The sequence below is a fragment of the Denticeps clupeoides genome, chromosome 1 (genome assembly GCF_900700375.1).
Source record: "Denticeps clupeoides chromosome 1, fDenClu1.1, whole genome shotgun sequence".
Taxonomy (NCBI): Eukaryota; Metazoa; Chordata; class Actinopteri; order Clupeiformes; family Denticipitidae; genus Denticeps; species Denticeps clupeoides.
This window is the reverse complement of record NC_041707.1, coordinates 33760731-33781348: the sequence shown is the minus strand read 5'-3', so window position 1 is coordinate 33781348 and position 20618 is coordinate 33760731. Positions and strand designations below refer to the sequence as shown.

At 40.3% G+C, this 20618-nt stretch overlaps 2 protein-coding genes across 14 annotated transcripts in view; one reads left to right on the top strand and one right to left on the bottom strand.

The window, feature by feature from the left end:
* The window catches only part of syne2b (spectrin repeat containing, nuclear envelope 2b), a 100292-nt gene extending 91292 nt beyond the window's left edge, over window positions 1-9000 (bottom strand). For 10 of the 11 annotated variants that reach the window (XM_028973043.1, XM_028973076.1, XM_028973110.1 and 7 more), the window contains exons 1-9: window positions 8843-9000; window positions 6801-6942; window positions 2699-2760; window positions 2066-2161; window positions 1824-1901; window positions 1375-1467; window positions 933-1129; window positions 408-607; window positions 215-315 (exon numbers count right to left, since the gene is read on the bottom strand). In XM_028973043.1, the coding sequence (XP_028828876.1) occupies window positions 215-315; window positions 408-607; window positions 933-1129; window positions 1375-1467; window positions 1824-1901; window positions 2066-2161; window positions 2699-2760; window positions 6801-6888 (915 nt within the window). In that variant the 5' untranslated portion in view covers window positions 6889-6942; window positions 8843-9000. Of the gene's footprint in view, window positions 1-214; window positions 316-407; window positions 608-932; window positions 1130-1374; window positions 1468-1823; window positions 1902-2065; window positions 2162-2698; window positions 2761-3660; window positions 3721-5042; window positions 5179-6800; window positions 6943-8842 lie in introns of those variants that run through there. The other variant, XM_028973060.1, reaches the window with a different exon arrangement.
* Window positions 9001-16648: 7648 nt separating this feature from the next.
* On the top strand, window positions 16649-19882 carry gphb5 (glycoprotein hormone subunit beta 5). Of its 3 annotated transcripts, XM_028993173.1 has the most exons (4): window positions 16653-16676; window positions 16761-16808; window positions 17010-17202; window positions 19473-19882. In XM_028993173.1, exons 2-4 carry the CDS (start codon window positions 16780-16782, stop codon window positions 19662-19664), a joined length of 414 nt encoding a protein of 137 aa, XP_028849006.1. In that variant the 5' UTR covers window positions 16653-16676; window positions 16761-16779; the 3' UTR covers window positions 19665-19882. The 3 variants fall into 3 exon arrangements, with proteins under 3 accessions (XP_028849014.1, XP_028848996.1, XP_028849006.1); XM_028993181.1 differs by having other exon boundaries at window positions 16649-16808; window positions 17064-17202; XM_028993163.1 differs by having other exon boundaries at window positions 16649-16808.
* Window positions 19883-20618: the final 736 nt, after the last annotated feature.

Genomic DNA, 20618 nt, shown 5'->3' with positions numbered 1-20618 from the left:
GTATTGTCCTGTGGACAAAAAAAGTGAAGTGATTGTCATTGTGAAACACTGCAGCACAGCACACAGTGACACAATGAAATGTATCCTCTGTTTTTAACCATCACCCTTAGTGAGCAGTGGGCAGCCATGACAGGCGCCCGGGGACGGTGCTTTTCTCAGTGGCACCTCAGTGGCAGGTTGTGTGCCTTATTTCATTAAAGAAATTAAGACCCACCTGCATGTCCTCCTCAGACATCGGCAGATCTTGGGAGTACTGAAGGAACTGAGCCACGTACGTCATGATGGACTTCTCATCCGGTTCTCTTACATCCACATCTGGGCCAAAACAGACAAATAATCTTATTGAGAGGTGGTGCTTCATTTTTGTAGCCCACAAAAAAAAGGAGCCAAATAAAATATCTACATACCTGCAGGGTCCAGGAGTCGGGGGATGTGCAGTTCTCGTTCAGCAATGCGAAAGGCCTCCTCTAGGTTCTGCCGGTTGCTTTGGGTTCTAGCTTTGGTCAGATCCGCCACATCTGGCCTGAGGGCCTGTAGGATGGCCAGAAACACCACCCCACTCCGCCAGCTTGCCTTAAAATCCTTCACATTCAGACTGCAGCCAACTCTGAGCAAAAGAATAGGAGACATATAGAATGTGTTTTATATTTAAGGTAATTATCAGAAGCCCTTATCCAGAGCGACTTACAATCAGTAGTTAAAGGGTCACTTACCCTGGAGACACTCAAGTTTAGGTGTCTTGCTCAGGGTCACAATGGTAGTAAATGGGGTTTGAACCTGTGACTTTGTGGTTGTCTGGTTCATAGATTACCTTTTTTAATTATTTTAATTATTTATTATAGATTTATTTTATCATAAGTGTATTGATTTTATCAGTTTTTTCCTGTTTCTGTGTGTATATATGTATGTTTGTGGGTGTACATGAAACTTACTTATGGCACTGCTCCCGGACCCACAGAAGCAGAGCTTTTTTAGCAGAGATGCGGAAGCGGGCATGAAGAGGGGAGCCACGGGGTGGTAATGGGCTGCTACGTGCACTGCTGCAGCTAGAGCGGGTGTCCAGGCTGGCCAGAGACTCCAGAGATGACTGCCGAGAGCTGAAGGACAGCGTGCTGGCCAGCTCTTCGATCTTAAAGAGGAAAACATGAATTATGGTACTGAATGTGTTCAAGGTAATTAATTACCCCAATAATAAATATATAAAAGAATGGCACTCTTTTATCATATAACATTTCATATGCAAAGAAATCAATCATCAACTATATTCAAATTATACTTCATAAAAAGAAAAAATACTGAACCGGCTTAAATCCTGACATCATGATTTTTGTGTAGCATTACAACCCTTGTTTTAAACAGTGTGTGGAAACTAACATGAAATTGAAGAATGATGGTCCAGATGAGGCCAAGGATGATGGAAGGTTTGCCATCAATGATATCAGGAACGTTGATATTGACCAGCTTGATCTGTGCAAAAAAAAAAATACAGCTCACACTTGTAAAATGCATACAGTACATAATCATAGTGAACCTTTAAACAGCTACATAATTGCATGCAAAATGATGGTCTTTCACCAAAAACGTCACCTCCATATTGAATTCAATATACACAATATACATAAGTGTTAAAGCAGAGATAGTGTTCAGAGTGCAAAGTGAAACAAAAACCAATAAACACCCTTTACCTAATACATATATTGTCGGCACTACGTGAAAATGATTCACAGATTCATATAAATAACCAAGTTCCATGGGTTACAGCAACCAACATTAAACTGTCAGGTTTGAGACATTAAATGGTGGCTCTGATGAACTCAACTCACAGATTTTGTCTTGAGGAAGGACAAGGCAGTCTCTATATTACTTCTGTGCTGGAACATTCCTCGTCCTTTCTCTCGACTCTATATGGGAAGGAAAGGTAATAGGTTAAGGTTGCTGCCAAACTGAAACGATAACAACTCATCAAATCAGAGCTAATATAATATCTCAGGTTGGTCCGTAAAAAATGTTTATGCATGACGGCATAGGGATACAGGTCAATTGAAAAGTCATCATGAGTTCTCACCATGCGCTGGCCGCTCATCACTTCCAGCAGATCCAGCAGTCTGGAGCCATCTCGAAAATCATAAAAGAGGTCCCGCACCACACATGGGGGTTTCCTCTGACAGAATACAAAACACATGACTTACACCTTGCCTTTGGTGGTTTACCTTCAGTTAACTTCAGATAATGACTCATTTTTCATATATTATTCATATTTCATATAAAATATGAAAAATGTAATCACAAGGCTACATAAATATATGAATATACACAAGACATATTGCTGTGTAATGAGTATGTGTGAAGTGGTAGATGGTGAGTCAAGTCATTTTTTCATTAGCACGTCGGTGTCCAAACGGTAACTGCCCCGACCACATCCCTAGCACTTATTAATAAACACCATGTGGTCCACAGCCAAGATTGTTGGATCGCTCTGGCATGTGGAGGGGTGGAGAGGTGGGGGTATGTAACTCCTGCTGCTGTCTGTCTGACAGGGTTATATACTGTATCTCCTGCTGCCCAATCGACCTTCCCCCCTTTGTCTTGCATTGAAGTATGGCATACAGGAATAAAGGAGCAAAAGCTGGGAGGTCTCACAAGACGCAAGCACCTTACTCAGAAACCCTCTGTGAGGAGCATGCACGCCTCTGCGTACCTTCGACAGCTGTGCATTGATCCAGTTGGTGAAGGTCCTCTTCTGTATCTGTTCTTGTTCAACTGGACATGGGAGATATCACAGACACAAAACATGAAAATCATGAGCATCAAAAGATTTTATATGCAACCTTCACTTGATGAATCTCAAGGCTTTGGGGTGCAGGTTTTCCAGTGATGTTCACATAAAAAGCTGCCAATGTTTTTGCAGTTCCAATACATAAAGAAAAAAACTTCAACCACACAATCATTCACATCAGCATTGTCAGCATATTGGACAAAGAGCATCTTACCACTCCACACATCCACAAAGTCAAGAAGGTCACTTGCAGAGTAAAATATTTCCACAACTGTAAACTCTTGGACTTCCATACTCTCCCACTTCTTCTTCTTCTTTGTCTTTCAGAACTATCACAGTCAATACTTTCCAGTATTGACTGGAAGTACAACTAACTGAGGAAACACAACACCTCCTTGTCTGGGAAAGACCTAGACCAACTATTGTTAATCCAAGGCCATTATGCAGATCCAAGTATAAAACCAGAATGGCATTTAGGCAACCGTGGCTGAACTCGCACTGACTGTCTCAAGATGAGATCCAGCGTGTATAACTCTACAGCAGAGCTTCCTCATGATGGTGGCAAACGCCAACGTCAGATCTAAATCATTACGTGACTAATAATCAGTACAGAAGGGGAAGACACTTCTTTCACAGCCAACCAAGAAACAGATAATAAGGGGGTATGTCTCACCATAATGAAATCAAGTAGAAATAAAAATAAAAGATACATACCATAAAGTTTAGCTAGATGCAATACACAAAAAAAAACACTGGCCACATCACATGCAGTGTAGTTGGAAGCCATATATACCACTGAGCAAAGCATTAAAACACAAAAGCCATTTTAGGATGGCTCTCCAGAGATTCCGTGATTATTGCCCCAAAGCTGCAACAACGCTCACCTTGTGTCCTGCAGGCATGTTGTGGGGGACCTCGCATCTGCCGAGGCTTCTTCAGGGCTTCTTCAAAGAGACAGTTGTGCACACGTTTCTAAGCATGCATGCTTCAATGAAGAATTCTATTGACTATTGCATTGTTTTACACCATAAAGATTTATAATGAAACAAGCACATCGTATTTAAAAGGCAATTAGCACAAGATCTCCAGAAATTAACTTGCTTTACAAAACCGAATAGTACTGAAAAAAAAGACTGGAGGCCTGTTCAGTGTCAGGCTTTTTATAAATTGCATAAAAGGTGGTGTTTACTTAAGTATTTTAAATTTAGATGAGCACATTTACTTTTTCATATTTTCACACAAATCTTTAAAGTATAAATGAGACAGAAATATAATAACTTGGTCATGCATTACTTGAGGATCCAATGTGATCTCATTTAAATTTTTCTAACGTTTGTGTACCAGCAGATGTAGCAGTTAAACTGAAATTAAACATTTGAAATTAAATTTTCTGATGAAATTTTACATTTCTGGCAATCTGGTGCAAGCGGGCAGGCTCATGCAGTTTAACCAACTATGCTGCCTCCTCCTCCAAACACAGCAGTCATGGACGAGTTGATGTCAAAGAGCTCGATCTGGCCACAACACTTTCACCCTGTCCTTCTCTGAATAATTTAGATGTTCAGTGGCAAACTTCAAACGGGCCTGTACATGTGCTTTCCTGAGCAGCGGGATTTTGCGAGCACTGCAGGATTTCAGTCCGTCACGGCGTAGTGTGACACCAACTGTTACCAAAATCCTGTAACCCATTCCTTGTGTAGGTCCACAATCTTGTCCCTGACATCCCTGGAAAGCTCTTTGGTCTTGACCATGGTGCATGTTAGATTGATTGCTTTTATGGACGGTTGTCTTTTATACAGAGTTCAGAAGCTCCCAAGGTCACCTCCTTACCTGTATAAAATACAACTGGGAGCCAGAAATCTTTCTGATTGATAGCAGAAAATGTGGAAAATGAATGAAAATGCAAATTAATTAATACATTTTTTATTTTATTTGTTTTTGTTATTGTTCTGTCTCTCACTGTTCAAATAAACCTACCATTGAAATTATAGACTGATCATTTCCTTGTTAGTGGGCAAACTTTTTTTTTTCCCTGACTGTGTAATTATTGCTATGCTACAGGGCTGACAGTAGACACTGAAAGCAAAGCTACATACATTTGCCACTCAAAAATATGCAAATAAAAAAATTATCAAGTATAATGCGTTGTCTTCTTTGTTTAATGGATACAGTGAGGCCATTATATACCTTGAGCAAAAGATTTAAGAAATCAAGACAGACAGAGATAAAATTGCACTATTATCATCATAGAAATTAGTGTACTTACCCATTTCAATATAAACAACTCAATTCATAATCAACAGAAAGTGCTCTTTACTGCCTCAGATTTTCAACAAAAAAAGTGTCAACAACAGGAAAATATTCCTGAAGCAGACATCTCCCTGCATTCTCGTATGCTGATTCGGTCTGTATTGAACAGGTGAACATAAGTCTAGCACCAATGTGAACAAGCCCCAATAATCAAGCAGTAACATGCAGTACTCTCAGTACATTGAGCCTGAGGCAAAGCCTCCAGCCTGAGAGTGCCACTGTGCAGAAGAGAGGAACCTGTTCTGTCATCACCAGCACCCAACTGGAAGAGACGCTGAAGCACCCTCAGACTGATTAAAGAAATCTGACTTATTGCCTCTTCTTCTGCATGTGCACAAATAAATAAGAAATTACCAATGACATGGTGTAAGAGATCACTCATATACTTTAATCTTTAATTGCTAGTTGTTTTATAAGTTACAGTAGTTTATGGCAAAAACAGGTTGGAACAGTTGTCAGCAAAAATTCCAAAAATTAATTTTCATTCTGCAAACCAGCACAAAAATATGCCCTGCTAAATGCCTAAGATGAAAATGTAAATGTGTCTGGGTCCACAACATGGTATATTCACAAAAATTGGTCACAAGCACTTTGTTACACCTACTGCTTCTTTGAGTTCAGTGTTCAGTAATTTAGGTTTTGTTTAATAACTCATTCATATCCACCAGAAAGGGTTGATCACAAGCTTTCATTTCATATGTATTTCTCAGTTTCATCCAAAATAGTTCCCACCCCTCATTATTTCTATGAATGCCATGAAATGTGCATTCATACACAACTTTTTGTACATATTGTACTCACCAGGGTGCAACATGCATACTGCAAAGGTATGTAGATGTGTTTGTCATTCCAGGGCTCTCTATGTAGGAGGAGTCACCTTAATTAGAGGCTCCACCTCCTAGCAGTGATTTGCTTTCACTTCACTGTTAAGAAGGGGCCTAGACCAGAGCGAGCCTGAGCAAGAGACTGATGCCAACACAAGCCACGGCCACTGCTTCTGACTCTGATTTGACATCATGACCCCTCTTCGATGGGGTCTAGAGCCATCTGGAATTTTTGCTTGGAGTTCCTTACCTGAGTAGCATTTTTGCTTTGAAAATCAAAATAATATTTTGTAATAAGGTCATCCTTTTGCCTTCAGATTTGGTCTTTAATGTAAAAAATGCAAGTAGACCTGTCCAAACTTTTGACTGGTAGTTTATATATGATGTGTGTGTGAGAAAATATACACACTTTTTAAAGTGACAGACTTGCATTCGTGAGCACAGCATTTCAATGGAGCTCCAGACTAATTCTTGCTGGCCTTTTATAAATGACCACCATATATATTTTTAAGTATGTGGGTTTGTTCCAACTAACAACTGACTAAAGTGAAAAAATGGCCGCTGAACACACTGAATTAATGAATGAATGAATGAATGAATATTGGACTGGCCATCAAGGTATTTATATCCTGTATTGTGCCTCTTGTATAACAAAAGATTTTTTTAAATTATGAATAATAATGATGACTCCCATTAGTCAGTTGAAACCTGTTCTCACACAAAGTAACCAAAATGGCCCCCATGTGCCTACCTTTCACCAGATGAGCTCCATAATGAGTGTAATGTGTGATTAGAAATGAAACACATGTTTTTCTTGTTATCGCTGATCATTCCAGTTTTTGAAATGAAAATTAAACCTGGGCAGGACAGATGCATCCGAACATACTGACCTTGGAGGAGAATCTTAACATTGTCGATGTCCAGAGGGAGGTTGGCCCTCTCCACGTAGCTTTCTCCTGCCTCTTCCTCTGATTCCATGGTTCTCACGAAGTGATGGGATCATACAAGAATCTTCGGTGGCATGGCACCAGTCTACATTAACAGGAGTTTGTCAGTAAATATAGAATCAAAGTCCTAAAAAACTGGCCACAACATTTTAGAGTCAGGGTAGAGCCAAACTAGTGAATCATTCAGGGTTTTTCCCTCAAATGAACATAAACAGCTTCCTGAACAGGTCATGAAATGATATAATCACGCTGTATATCAGTAGCTCTGTCCTTTGCAAAGTCACAACTCCCCCAATAAACAAATACACACACACACACACACACACACACACACACACACACACACACAGAGTAATTTGATGATACTGTCAGTGTTGTATATGATTACTTGGACCATGCAGTGTCCCTCCGAGTACAGAGAGGAATGTTTGCTATCCCAAAGCTTCATATCAGCTGCCTCAGTTGCAACTATGTGTGTGTGTGTGTGTGTGTGTGTGTGTGTGTGTGTGTGTGTGAGGGGGGAGAGGCAGTCAGAGGAGCAAGTGAAAGTCACACAGGAACATTTAAAGACACGTGTCTGTGGTTGTGTGCATGAAAACACAGATGGCTTTGTTCAAAGTGGGTACCTCCGATGAGGTCCCCTGTGGTTTAAAGGACAATACAGTCTCCATACTAGCAAGGTTAACACCCAGATTTCTGAACAATATAGGGTGAGTGGATGCTTCTGGGTCCTACATAGCGTAAAGTACCACAAGGTGAAATATAACCTCTGATTATCTCACTGGCAATCAAAGGCCAAATTGTCTGCAACAGATCCACTCATTAGACCTGTGTTGTGGGGTATACTAAGAAAAGACAATATATTCAGGTACCAAGGTCTTAACCTGTTAGGTGTGGTTAAAATGCACTACACCCTAGTCCAATATCATGTACTTATATATTTAAAAAAACTGACTAGATAGATGGGGAGGGTTGCGTCAAGAATGGCATCCAGTATAATGCTTTTGCCAGGTCAATTGTGTGGACAGAGTGACCGGCTGATTCGTTGTAGCGGGAAGGAGGAGTCAGGATTCAAGATTTTAATTTGTCAAGTGCGTTTTTAACGCAGTACAACACGTAGTGAAATGCATCCCGAACCACTCTGTGTTTTACCCGTGCACAACTAAAGATGTGGAAAGTTATCAAAGAAATAAAACGGTGAAAAAGTAACCAAGCTAAAGGAGGAGAAATATGCAGAGAAAAGTCATGAAATCAACAAATTGAACATCTTCAGATAATTATAGTGTTATTCTGAAATGTAATCTTCCAATGTATGGGATATATTTCTATTAGAGCCTATGTTACACAAATAATATGAATACTAGGAATGTGAAATAAAGGTTTTAAACCAGCAGGGAAACAAACACTGGAGCCCAGAATTAACCACGTGCCCTTTGACACTAAGAATCCCAGATAGCACAAGAGGCACAGACCCAGAATAGCACATAGGGACAGAACATGTTAACCAGTCAGCGGCATGCTATAGAAATCTTTCCAGCCAGTGCTGCTCAGTCTTGATATCTGGGTTGGGTAACAATAGTAAGACAGAAAGTAAGAATACAGAAAGTAAATGGACACTGCAGGTTTTACTGGCAGTCTGAATGATCAGTGTCCAAACCATTAACACTTCACAGCAAATTATAAATATTTCATGCATTCAATGTACTTAAATCAATAGCCAAAGCATTACCGAGTACTAAAATCTCTCCAGCAAAACCACTATAGTAAGACTATCCTACGAGAACCAAACTTTATAACCAGGGTAAGACCTGTACTGACCAGGATTTATTAAAGCCATCAGTCAAACACGCAAGACAGGCACATCTAAATAATAATCAATACATCAATAATGAAATAATAAGGTTTCAAGTGAACAACGATCCTCAAACAGGCCTCCAACAGCAAGTAGCCATTGGGATTGATTTGTAGTCAGGTTGCTCACTTACCAAGGTCAGAAATCTTGCTTGATGCCTTATCCAGCTGACAAATGTTGGCACTTGTGTTGGTCAGCACAAAAAGCAGCAACACAAACAACAAACCAACATACTAAATGATCGGTGATAAAGTTCTGCACTGTGTGGTTAGGGACAGCGACAGCTTCTGCTGGGTAAAGTGACCAACGAGTGAAACCTGAAGCAGCCACTGGCCTCTAAATTTAGCACCCAGTCATGGACGAATATGCTTCTCATTTTCCACTTTACCTGTAGGTTGGAGCAAACTCACATTCATAAAAATAAAAAAATAGAAGGGAACACAATAATAAGACATCCTAGTCCTGAATGAATGAAATATATTCTAATTAAATACTCTGTTCTTTAGATAGTTGAATGTGTTGACAACAAAATCACACAAATAATTATAGGTCTGGATTTCGAGTCACACTAAAAATTAAAGAGGAAAAACACACTACAGGCTGATCCAACTTTACATTTATAGCATTTATCAGACGGCCTTATCCAGAGCGACTTACAATCAGTAGTTACAGGGACAGTCCCCCCCTGGAGCAACTCAGGGTTAAGTGTCATGCTCAGGGACACAATGGTAGTAAGTGGGATTTGAGACTGGGTCTTCTGGTTCATAGGCAGGTGTGTTACCACAACTACTACCACAATTTTAATATAATGTCAAGCATTGTCTTGCATTAGGAGGAACCCAGGGCCAACCGCACCAGAATATGGTCTCACAAGGGCTCTGAGGATCTCATCTTATACCCACTGCTGGAGGATGTTGCAGGCAGCAGAACTTTCTCCAGACCCTGTCATGTCTGTCACATGTGCTCAGTGTGAATCTGCTGTGTTAACAGGCCCAGTCCACAGACTCTCTGCCATATTTATCCCCCCACTAATTAACGCCATCTTCATCCTTACCACTTCCTCTTTACTCCCAGTTACAGTTACACCCCATTACAATGCAGTCAGCGGCAACGCATTAAATATGCATTAACGGGCGTTACGGGATATTCCGTTCCCCCATTGTCCCCCCTGACGCGCGCTGATTTCAAATCATGACGTCACACGCTACTGCGACGTCATAAGGCTTCGATGCCGTTTAGCGTCTTTATTTTCATAGATACATGTCACGTGTCTCTAAATGTCTCTGGTACTTAATTACCAGAGTTAATACAGTAAACAGTCACTCATTACATAGTTTTAAAACCTACACTACCGTATATCTACTAATATGTATATCCAGCGATTTCAATCGTTTCCATTAGTATCTGTAAAAACAAAGACACTTTGAAGAAAAGACATTAAAACGGCAGCAGCGAACCCGTCTAAACAAAGAGAAGCCGTTTCACGTCGGCGTGTGACGTCATGATTTGAAATCATCGCGCGTCAGGGGGAACGTGGGGGAACGTGGGGGAACCGAACTTCCCGCAACAACCGTCAGCTCGCTGCCGGGGAACTATGGAGGAGCTCGGGTTCCCGCAAAGCTCAAGGCACTGCATGTTCAACTTAAAATAACGCTATTATTATACCACAGTCTGCGCTTCCTCGGATTTCCCCGGGACTACTTCGTATTTAAAGAACGTGGCTGTCAGGGGATAGTGAATTGAGTTTGAATACTTTTTTTTTGTTACTTTTTTTGCAGAGTGCTCACCTTTTCACCAGGCCGTGAGACCAGAGAGTCCGTCGCCCTCAAGGCAATGGTGACGGATTCGGGTGAGAAAGAGAGGGAAGGAGGGTTCATTTTAGCCGTGGTGACCAGACATGTCTTGTTTGTGAGGCCTGGAAATTGCCTCCGGACAGTTTTTTTTTTTTTTTGGAGCGGTCCGTGTTTGTTGGGCAAGCTGGAAATACAGCAAGCAACACCTAGCAAGTGCGCCACCCTCCGTACGCGTTAGTGACTCGTTTTCCCGCCAGTATCCCTAGCAACGCCCCCATCGCGCACCCGAGAGAAGAGAGAGAGCTGGCGTGTATATGCGTGGATCACTGCATGTGCTGCCTGTTCATGTAGCCTGTGCTAGGCAAAGAGCATCATGAGGATCTTGTTTTAAGTCAAATTTAGTACGAGCTTAATCTGGTCACTCCCATTTTGTGGGATCTTGTGGTTCTAGCAGGTTCTGAAGGGATGTCTTCTGCGTTTGGGGCTAATATCTGTCTTCCTCATTACGGTGGCCCGAATCGGACGTGCTTTGCAGGTGGAGGTCCATCTCCTGAGGTCCATGGACCACCCGAACGTATGAGGGGCTGTTTAGGAAATATTTCAGACTTTACTTATACTACTGAAAACTGGCACACACACAGATGAAACACACAGATAAAGGTGAAATGGACACACACACACACAGGAAAGGAAATTGGAGTGGATTGTAATGGATGTGTTTTTTGTTTAGGTTGACATGACCAAGATTTCATTAAAAAATTTATATATAATTCCTTTATTTATTTTTTATAAAAAAAAAACAATGTTATTATTGTTTTGAATCATCACTCCCCAATCCACTCCATACAGCTTGATGCTGACCGGACTCATGTGGCTTCAACATGAATATTTACTATGAGAAACTGTTACCTGCTGCTTTTATACAACAAATAACGATATGTATAGTTTTGCTAGTGAGTTCTTTGGAAGAAAAAGCTAATCCATTCTTTCTTCACACAGGAAAACTCCACAACCAAAAAACACACATTTTTAACCCAGCCCTTAGGGATACACATGACCGTGTATTTCTTGGTGCCAGTCCCAAGCTCGGGTAAATGGGGAGGGTTGCGTCAGGAAGGGCATCCGGCATAAAACCAAAAGCCAGGTCAATTGTACGGACAGCCAGACCGGCAGATGCGGTGTGGAGACGCATAACGGGAGCAGCCGAGGGAAGCAGGAGGAGGAGGATACAGAAATAAAGTTTTTATCTTTTTAAACATAGTGTTGTGATGTAAAATATCCACTTTACTGTTACATTCTGAGCATTATGTTTTTATTGCATGGCTATAAAATGTAATAATCATGATTATTGTTTAATTCCACATTGAACCTATTAAATCATGTCCTGAGGTCATTTGAGAGTTTTCATCATCAGAAAATCCCATATAATTAGATTCTGAAAACTGTTGAGAATTTACCAGACTTCTAGCTCATTAGATTTAACCCCGTGTAGGTAAAGAGAACTCAACTCAGCTGAACAAATAGCTTCTGTAGTTATTTAGTCTGACGATTCTTACCTCATTGACTGAGTGAAAGCTGAATAAAATGTCAGAACTGTTGATCATACATCACACATGACAGCAAGGTTGCTTGTTCCAGGTTCTATACAGGACAGCATGGTTTACCATTTTTCAAACCTTTCCCTGGTCTGTTTTTTTGTGGATATTGCCCAGTCACCAAAGCACCATGCCTTTTATTGCCTGTGTACTGTTGAGTAGTTTTAACATTAACAATGTAGAGCCTAGAACTGACATCTGGACCATGTTCAGAGCTGTTGGAAGAAACTTGTTACCATTCATTGTTACCATTCATTTGTTTTACTATAGATTAACTACAGACATTATGACATTCGTTTTTATGGACTGTAATGGATAGGTTTTAGTTTAGTTAGACTGAATTTCAGATGCTGCTGTTCTCAGATGTGCTCGATATTACCACGAAGAAAAGGTTTGTCAAGAAAAGTTGTTCTTTATAATCACAAAGTTCACATTGGAAACAGCCTGGAAAATGTGGAAGGACATTAATGCCTAAACTGACCAGAGTGGAGGATTAGAAGAGAACGCTGTCAATCAGGAGCTTTGGATGCACATAGGGGGAAAAAATCTGAATATTTCAAAATGCACATTAATGCACACAATGATTTGGGGTATGCGCAGCCCCTCTTGCTGTATGTCCCTGCTGGCAGTGCAACCAGCTTCTCTTCCTGCATAAAAAAAAGATGGAAGAAGAATATATGAAAAGACTTAATATAAAGCTGTTGTTAGACTGCATAATACACAGTCATTTACCCTCTTAACTTGTGTTCTGACATTTGTTTGAGAATGTGTGAAAGATGTGTGCCTGGGAAAGAGGTGGTATTGTAAAGGGGTGCATTATCGTGAAAACATCAGAAATTTTTTAATTATATTTCACATCACTCACATTATTTCAGAAAAAAAAAATATTTTCTAAACGAGAACAATACTCATTGATCTAGAAACACAAATATAGATTTCCTCTCCATAAGAAGTTGTAAGCAAAGCAAGTACAAAAATTAACATCTGCCTATGGTCCCCACACACTGCTTCACAATGGTTTCATTTACTTAAGGAGCAATAATAAGAAGCAAAATCTGATGAAAGGACCACATTAAAATATATTTTATACTTCTAAGTAGCAAGCAGACCTTTAACCTAAATGTAAATCATTTAGCTAAACACAATTTATTTCAGATAAATTGTAATGCCACATATTTGAAGAATTGAGGTGCACACTCTTGACATTGTGAAAAAGGATTGATGAATTTAATTAATAGAAAACGGCACAAAAGACAAACTACATAAAGTACATAACAGGGATCATCATAACATAACAGGGATCATCACTATCCACAAAGCAGAAGAGCTCCTGCTGCTCTACGTCTGGCTTATGAAGGGTTCTCATCACCTTTGTGCGGCGCCCGAGGGTGCACGATCACGCCTGTGAATAGGTGTCTGGGGAATTGCATTAACCTGCTAATCACATTACTAACTTTAACTTTGAACTTGATTAGATTGATCAAAATATATTAGAGTAAATAAATAATGCTAACTTATGAATATTTAGTTCAGAATTTGGGGAAAAACATGCAAGTATATAAAAATGCCCACCATGTGGCAGCATATCCTTGTTTGCCTTATCAGCCCAAATTTGTATCTCGTTCATTTGCACGTTTAGTTTATTTGTCACATACATAGTTATACAGGGTATGACGCATAGTAAAATGTATCCTGAACCACTCATATAAGACTGTTCAACTGTAACTAATCCCAATTAAGATTGCCTTACATCATGTAAAATTAAATGAAGCGCAATGGTGAAGTGCAGCTTTAATTAAAGCGCCTCATTCCTTAACTCAAGTACTCTGCTACCTATACATCTGCTCCATGAGGAAGACCAGGTTGTTGCTTTTAGCAGTGTCCTGCAGAGCTGAATGGAGCCATAATGTGTGTGAGGAAGGTCTAGTCTATCAGACTTGATCCCAAAAAGAAACTACCACTTGCTGCAAACCTTAATGTGGATTCTGACTGCAAGGTCACTTGTGCCTAAACATCCGCAATTTGTTCACTTAATTTGATTACAATTATATAACAGTTTATAATTACTATTAATCATAATTACTATTGATTACAAATGATGACAGCACAGCTTCACATACACAATTTCATGTGTCAACTGTGTTCCTGACAGGACAGGACAGGACTATTGATTATTTGTTATTTTTGGAAGGTATGGAAATGGTTGCATAGACATTATTAGGTCATTAGGGTGGCATATGCATTCATTCAAACTTCTGTGGAGACAAACGTTTTTCATATGCAGTACAGGCCAAAAGTTTGGACACACCTTCTCATTCAATGTTTTTTCTTTATTTTCATGACCATTTACATTGAAAGATTCTCACTGAAGGCATCAAAATATGAATGAACACATGTGGAGTTATGTACTTAACAAAAAAGGTGAAATAACTGAAAACATGTTTTATATTCTAGTTTCTTCAAAATAGCCGCCCTTTGCTCTGATTACTGCTTTGCACACTCTTGGCATTCTCTCGATGAGCTTCAAGAGGTCGTCACCTGAAATGGTTCTCCAACAGTCTTGAAGGAGTTGCCAGAGGTATTTAGCACTTGTTGGCCCCTTTGCCTTCACTCTGCGGTCCAGCTCACCCCAAACCATCTTGATTGGGTTCAGGTCCGGTGACTGTGGAGGCCAGGTCTCCACTTTTTGTGTTCATTCATAGTTTTGATGCCTTCAGTGAGAATCTACCAATTGTAAATGGTCATGAAAATATAGAAAACACATTTGATTTAGAAGGTGTGTCCAAACTTTTGGCCTGTACTGTACCTTGTTCACATAAAAAATATGTTTGCCTAAAAAGATTTGAAGGTTTGTTGTGGTGTCTGGAACCAAGCAGAATCCATTTTTTTCAGTGTTACAATTAACATTTTCCTGCAGAAATTCGATCAGTGGCATTTGTCAAAGTAACATCAACAGGAATGCTCCATCCAAAACTGCCTCCAAAAGATTGCCTTCAGTGCATCCCCCCAGTTTCCCCAGATACATCCACATGATGTAAAAGGAAACATGATTCATCAGAGCGGGACACGTTCTTCTGTCGTTCTGTGGCTGATTTACAATCCTCCCATACCTGGTGTAGGTCCATTTTGAACTATGTGTTCTGATACCTTCCCATTAATATAAGACAGCTGTACTATTGGATGAGACAACACAAGTGAAGTGAAGTGAAGTGATTGTCACTTGTGATACACAGCAGCACAGCACACGGTGGACACAGTGAAATTTGTCCTCTGCATTTAACCCATCACCCTGAGTGAGCAGTGGGCAGCCATGACAGGCGCCCGGGGAGCAAACTGAAATTGGTGGGTCGATGGGTAACGTTAGGGCTTGCTCAGTGGCACCTCAGTGGCACCTTGGCGGATCGGGATTCGAACCGGCAACCTTCTGATTACAGGACCGCTTCCTTAACCTCTAGGCCACCACTGCCCACAAGTCAGCCTTCATTTCATACATGCATTAATAAGCCCTGACCAGCCCTGAGCAGCAAGAATTCGTTTCCTGCCCATTATCCCCAACTTTTCATGGGATGTACTTCTGTATAATATAGAACCTTTTTTATCCTATAATAAAAATCCAGACCCAAACAGGTTCTTCAATGTGGCCATATAGCTTTGGGAGTATTGCGTTGGGCTGGGTGATTTGGCTCAGTTTGGCTTGGAGTTATCTACAAGACCTCTACATGCCTAAGGTGAAAATAGTGTGTTGACCCTTCCCACCAAGCCATTTGACATATAAATGAATAAACTGGAATATGTGGGTCGAAGGGGAACGTTAGGGCTTGGATACATCTTGAGACTGGAATCTCAGGATTTAGTAATAATAACATTTCAAAATAAATTGTGAGCTATTTTACAATTTTAACATGACTTTAATTGACTGGAAACACATCACTGCTGACAACGGTTTATTACAGCTTATTTATTACAAGCCCTCAAGGGCAGTTCCCTCTTAGTGACAATGCAGATGACTACAGTCATCTTTCCTTCTCTCCTTTTCCCATTTCTGCAGGAGACAGGCAATTGGCTGGAGACTCCATCCCTGGCACCACACAGTCTGAATTAGTAAGCCCAAGAGAAGGCTTTCGCCTGGGGCTCACCTGACTGATCATCAGCTCCCTGCTTTGGAGCTGGAGCCGTTAATGAGCCTGGACGGGAGAAAGGTGGGGCAGAGCTCAGCGTCTCTTGTGCGGGTTGTTCCGAACAAAGGATCTCCTATTCGCCTTAATTAAGCTAATGGAATAAACTGTACCTGAGAACTGGAAGCCAGATCACACAGCGGCCGTACCCCCCCTCACCCCCCAAACAGGGAAGGGCCTGCAGGCTGCAATTAGACTGCTGGGTGAATTCTTCCTGTCAAGTGGATGTCCCAGTGGCTATATAACGATACTTGAATTGTCCTAAAAATACAAAAATAACATAATGAAAGTCTAACCATGAGGCCACGTCACCGCCCCTCTGTTTCTATAAGAACCTGTGCACATAAACCGTGCACCAAGACAGAGGCGTGCACCACTAGAGAGAGCACCACCTATTCTCTCTGGTCCTGGCTCCAATTTAGCTGTTAAATTATTGTAATAACGGTGGTCTTCGTTACACAGGTTTCATCAACAGGTTTCATCAACAGGTTGGTGGCGAAGACACAGATGGCACTCCTATGTTCAGGGACAGCTTGGTAAGTGACTTTTTATGCCTTTGATTTCATTGCATTTCACGTTGTTGGCCCATGTGACGCGCTGACAGGCGCGTCCAGATTAGGAGTATGTCCTGGGGATTCATAGTTCCCTGTAACGTGTATTGTTGTATGTGTGTGAGTTATACGTATATCTCTATGTCATTCTGCATTATGTGTTCACGTACTTGTTCGTATGCTCAGCTTTATTGCCCTGTCTCTGCTCTGCCTGTGTGATGGACGAGGCATGAAGGGCAGGGGCAGGAATGCTGCAACGAACCTGCAGCGTTTCACTGGCTGCGCCGTGCGGGAGTTCACTTTCCTGGCCAAGAAGCCTGGCTGCAGTGGCCTGCACATCACCACGGATGCCTGCTGGGGGCGCTGTGAAACCTGGGAGGTGAGGCACAGTCTCGCAGAAACACAGCACGCAGATTTTACCACAAACCATGCATAAAACCTTCTTGCCAAGGGGTCTTTATAAATTCTTATTAGAAGTTGAAATTAGAATTTGACACATACCAGTGAACAGTCAATACTTTTTTCAACATATTACAAATGTTTAGTCAGACAACGTATTCAAGACAATTTATGCTTGTGGTGCAGCTAATTTCTAGTAGCTTTTTTTCTTCTAAAATAGTTTTAGTATGTATTACAACATAAAAACATACAATGTTCCAATAAATGTAGTACATACATGGCATTATGCATCCCTTGTGATAATTAATTTACATTTGCTGCGTAGCTACAGCAGAAAGTTTCAATATTTTTACATGATTTTATGGTCTTTTGTTTTGTGTGCATGGACGTTTTAATGATATGAATATATGTACAGATAGGATTTTAAACAGATTAGAGAATGGTTTATTGACTAGAATTGTGCATGCCAAATGCTCTCTTATTACCAGATTCATCCATTGAAAAAAATTGAAACTGAGCTGTTTGCCAGAGACAAACTTAATTTCAGAAGTCAGAATATGGGAAAGATTAAGTGATTCACTGACGAAATGCTGAACTCCTATTTAAACCAAAATGACAGAAGCAGGCCACCCACCTAAGGCATCCTTCTTTCTTGCTAAACAAAACGCAGCCAGAGGAACTTGTGATGCACCAGTCTTAAACCTGTATTAGTCTGAAGCACATCGTGAGTAAATAAATAATTGACTCCCTCCGTGCAACTCTTTCTACAGTCTGAGCAGTCAGACATTTTAAGTGCCTACAAACACGCACAAGAAACAATCAAGCCCAGAGAAAAAGGGGAGAAAGAAAACCCTCAGCATTTTCTGTTCACTACTTGTATAACCCACCATACCCAACATACCACCATAGGACCGTTCAGTGGGTCATAGGACCCCCTTGCGTACTCACTGATCAATTACATACAAAATTCATATTGGACTAAATACCCATGAAAGAAAAAAATATATTTATGTGATGCTGAATATTATTTTTAATCAGCATCAAATGTATAGTGTGAAAATGCAAGTTATCCTTCCTAATTTCCCTATGGCATATAGCAGATAGTAGTATTCAGTTAGATAATAAATGCATATATATATTTTTTTAGAGATTGTCGGAAGAAGGTAATGCATTACATATTCTGATTATATTTATATTACATATTATATTTAGCCATTTATGCTAAATTGAGACACTGTTGTTTAAATTAAGACACCGCTAAATTGGTTAAAGAACATAGAGGGCTGTTGATATGGTGCATAGAAAATCTCACACTTTAACAAAAGGAAACCTGAACAAACCCAACATTTTGTCTAAACCCCAAATGTAAGACAACAACATCATCTTACGTACACTGTATATCTTTATTTAATATTACTCATAGTTTTATTCATCTTTGTCAGACTGAGTTTTAATGCACATCTGATGGTTTGTTTCAGACGTTCTCTTGCTGTGCTTGTATAGTGACAATAAAGGCATCTAAAGATGAGTCCAGAATTATTTACATTTACAGCATTTATCAGACGCCCTTATCCAGAGTGACTTACAATCAGTAGTTACAGGGACAGTCCCTTGACAAACAGTTGGCACTAACTTTGATGTGTGCTTTGGGTCATTACTTTGTTGGAAGACCTAGACTACGAGCAGATTTGTGCATATTTTCCCTCAAAATGTCTTTTTTTGTCCATGAGACCATGCACCCGAGGTGATGCACCTTGACAGGTTTGTTTCTTACAGAATTTGCCTCCTTGTTCTTTAAAATTATGCAATGTATAGCAGTTCTAGACACTGTGAATGGCTTGGAGATGGGTAAGCCTGTACTAACTTCTTTTTGAGCTCCAGACTGAATTTGGCATGGTCAGCAACAGTAGTCACTCTCATGTGTTGAAGTGCCCTGTTACTTGGAGTCTTTTTTATTTTGACTGCATATGTGTAGTTTTAAAGCTGATTGGTTAATTACTGTAGATGTGTTTTGAAAGGAACTGTTCATATATTTTTAATCAACCCATTTTTTCTATACTTGGTATAAAGCAAGTCTAAAATTTTATTTTATGTTACCAAAAGCTACTAAATAGCACTGGTGATTGCTTGATCAAGTTTCATCAATGCTGCAAGCATTGGGAAGAATTTTAGGAAAAAGTTCCATAATTCCAGGGATGGCAGATAATTGTTTTGCTTTGTCTTTCTGTCTGTCTGTCCTGCCCTTCATAGAAACCAGTTCTGGATCCGCCCTTCATTGAATCACATCAGAGGGTATGTACCTACAATGTGACGCAGCTGGTGACCGTCCAGCTGCCTAACTGTTCGGCCAGTGTGGACCCCGCCTACACGTACGCCATGGCCCTGCGATGTCACTGTGGCATGTGTGTGACCAGCACCACCGAATGCATTACCTCTGGGTGAACAGCATGCAAAAATTTTATCTAAGACCACTGTGATGGAAATCATCTTAAACCAATTGCGTCCTTCTTCCTCGCCATGTCCAGCCATTGTTCCAGATCTACTGCCTCGCCATGTCCAACTGGTGTGACAGTTGCTGTGTTATGCTACATGTTTGCCTTTTGTTTGTACATGTCGTACCATGTTATTTTCATTTATTAAAATAACATTTATTTACACAATGTCGAGCATCTGTGCCTCACTCATTTCCGGGCATGGCATAACCATTGGTGTCCAGTCTGCCTCAAAAACAGAGAAATGTGTATTAGTATGTAATATCAGGTCTCAGGCCTTTAACTTTAAAAAGTTTTTCTCACTTTGCATATCTAGGCGCTCCCCTCAAACCAAATTTCTTTGTCTGGGGGCTTTCTCTAGCTCTCTTCATGAGTGTCACCAAAAGCAATAACAGAGCAAATGTATAATCATAAGGGTACAAAATTATTAAATACAGAAAAGCCTGAAACAAAAGTATATTAGTGATATTACAGCCATAAATCACAGCTTGTTATTCCATTTAAGATTTCTTAAAGCACCTCACCTATCCTCTTCTATGTGATGACAAGACAGTATTCCCCAAATGCATACATATGCACATCTAGGCTATGACAATATTCCCCATCCATACACACTTGGATGGTGATGACAAAACCGTATCCCAAAAGAACACACACAATTATGCAGTATTCTTTTGTGCAAACTCAAATGAAAACTCGGATAAATAAATGAAAAAAAAAACAAAACATAGATAAATTGTTGAGTGTACGGTTTGCACTTTATACGGTTCTTACACAACTTCTTATTAAAAACAAAGTTGTGTGGACATGGAGTGGGGTTTATACATTATTGCCACATAATATTATATTAACAACCATATTCTTCTCAATTTAATCCCAGTTTGTCCAACATCTTAGAGAGATC